At 42.4% G+C, this 1,952-nt stretch overlaps 1 protein-coding gene across 12 annotated transcripts in view; it reads left to right on the forward strand.

Annotated features, from left to right (window-relative positions):
* The window catches only part of PKIB (cAMP-dependent protein kinase inhibitor beta), a 175,049-nt gene that overhangs the window by 149,653 nt on the left and 23,444 nt on the right, over positions 1 to 1,952 (forward strand). For 7 of the 12 annotated variants that reach the window (XM_049654283.1, XM_049654281.1, XM_049654284.1 and 4 more), the window contains one exon: positions 443 to 547. The exons of 4 other annotated variants lie outside the window; for them this stretch is intronic. In XM_049654283.1, coding sequence (XP_049510240.1) covers positions 460 to 547 — 88 coding nt within the window. In that variant the 5' untranslated portion in view covers positions 443 to 459. Of the gene's footprint in view, positions 1 to 442; positions 576 to 1,952 lie in introns of those variants that run through there. One more of the 12 variants, XM_049654292.1, reaches the window with a different exon arrangement.

The following is a 1,952-nucleotide window of genomic DNA, read 5'->3' on the forward strand; positions in this document are numbered from 1 at the left end:
TCTCTCTCTCTCTCTCTCTCTCTCTCTCTCTCTCTCTCTCTCCCTCTCTGTTCAGATTCCCTGAGAATATTTTAGGTTTTTAGCCACATAAAGTTTCAGCTTTCAGTTTCTGTCTGCACAATCACCTGTAATGAAGACCTTCCAGGTGTTTCTGGAGAAAGGTTCAGGAGCTTGGTAGCCTTCCTTGTAGGTGGTTGCCTCTTCGTTCAGGGAATGCCAGTCTTCCTGGGATCAAAGTCCACATCCAGTAAAGTCATTTTGTCTATGGCTTGGATGGAGACCATATGGCCAATGATGACAAGATTAGCCCTTTGGTGTGCTGGTAGGCAGCAATACTGAGCAAAGCCTAGGTACATTGGCTGTGAGTTTTGCTAGGTACATTGGCTATGAGCAGTTGAGCACCAATGTTCCTTCCTTCCCTACCTTTTTTTTTTTTCACCAGCCCGTGGGCCACAGGCCATGATGGATGTGCACCTCGATACTCCTGAGGGTCAGGAGAACGCAAGCAACAATGGCAAGGGAAGCAGCGGCACAGGAAACCAGCAAGGTCACTACCCTTGCATGAACAACTACAAGTAGGATGCCATGCTAAATTCCCTGAAGGGTGGTGATCTCCTTTCTTTCCACAAACCTCACAAAAGACTATCTCTGGGCCTGTCCCAGAGGTGCATAATTATAATGTCTATATAGCTTCCTCAAGGAGCCAGGGGTAGTCACCAGGCCAGATGTGGTAACATAGGCTGATCCTTGGTGAGCAGAGATCACCTGCCAAACAGACTAAACCTGACACCACCAGGTTATGCCAGTGTATAGTCAAATAACAACACTTTTTATACTGGAGGCAAGAGAATTTTAGGTGGAGAGTGAGGGCAATGGGATGACAAAGACAATAGAATACCACACAGGACATAGCCCAAGCCTACCAGCAATTAGCTGTTCCATCTCAGGTAGACTTACCAAATCACAGAATCCATTAAGTTAGCCAAGAGTAATTAATTAAGGCTGACCAGGAGTCCTCAGTTATGGTGGAGCATATCGTGCAGTTTGTGACACCAATGGTTTTTATTTAAAGCCTCTTATTCACCCCTTTGGTAAGAGAGAGATTCCTGCCCTGGGGATATGGGGTTGGTTAAACACACAGTATTTGGCACTGAGCAGATGAGATCAACAACAAACTATTACTCGCATATATTTATAGCCCAAGGAGAAGGATATTGTAGGCCCTGCAGGGCCTCATAGGGATTATACTCAGGAACAGAGTGAACAACCAAGAGCTATAGGAGGCAGACTTGTAGTAACAAGAGTGTGTGGTGCCTTCTGGTTCTCATAAGAAGAATGATTGGTTTGTTTGAATAATTCCACATGCTGGCAAAACTGCTATCTAGGGAGAAGTAGGGACTGTGCCTGGTCCCTTTGATAAGGAGGAGTGTTTGGCTAGGGTACCTTATCCATGAAAGCAGAGTGAAGAGAGAAACTTATGCTTAGTCCATTTGAACTCTCCTGATTTTACCAGATGTTAGGGCAACATTTAATATTGAGCCTTAATTTTAGGCCTTACACCACATGGAGAAATGAATTGTGTGTATGACTGTGACTCAGTTGGAAATTTACCCCAGAGAGAATAAATTCTAACGTGGAAGTGAATGATTATACTTGGAATCACAAGACTCTTTTCTTCCGTGAAGGAAACATGGGGATCTGTGAGCTAAAATAAGTTCTATTAAAGAATAATGTATTTACATTATTGCAAATCTTTTTTTTGACTGAGTGAAATGCATATCTTGCTGATATATGGATAAGAAATTATTGAGGGGCACCTGGATGGCTCAGTGGGTAGAGCTTCCAACTTTTGATTTTGGGATTGTGAGTTTGAGCCTCATGTTAGGTGTAAAGAGTACGTTAAAAAAATAAAATAAAATAAAATAAAATAAAATAAAATAAAATAAAATAAA

This window comes from Panthera uncia (assembly GCF_023721935.1).
Source record: "Panthera uncia isolate 11264 chromosome B2 unlocalized genomic scaffold, Puncia_PCG_1.0 HiC_scaffold_24, whole genome shotgun sequence".
Classification (NCBI taxonomy): Eukaryota; Metazoa; Chordata; class Mammalia; order Carnivora; family Felidae; genus Panthera; species Panthera uncia.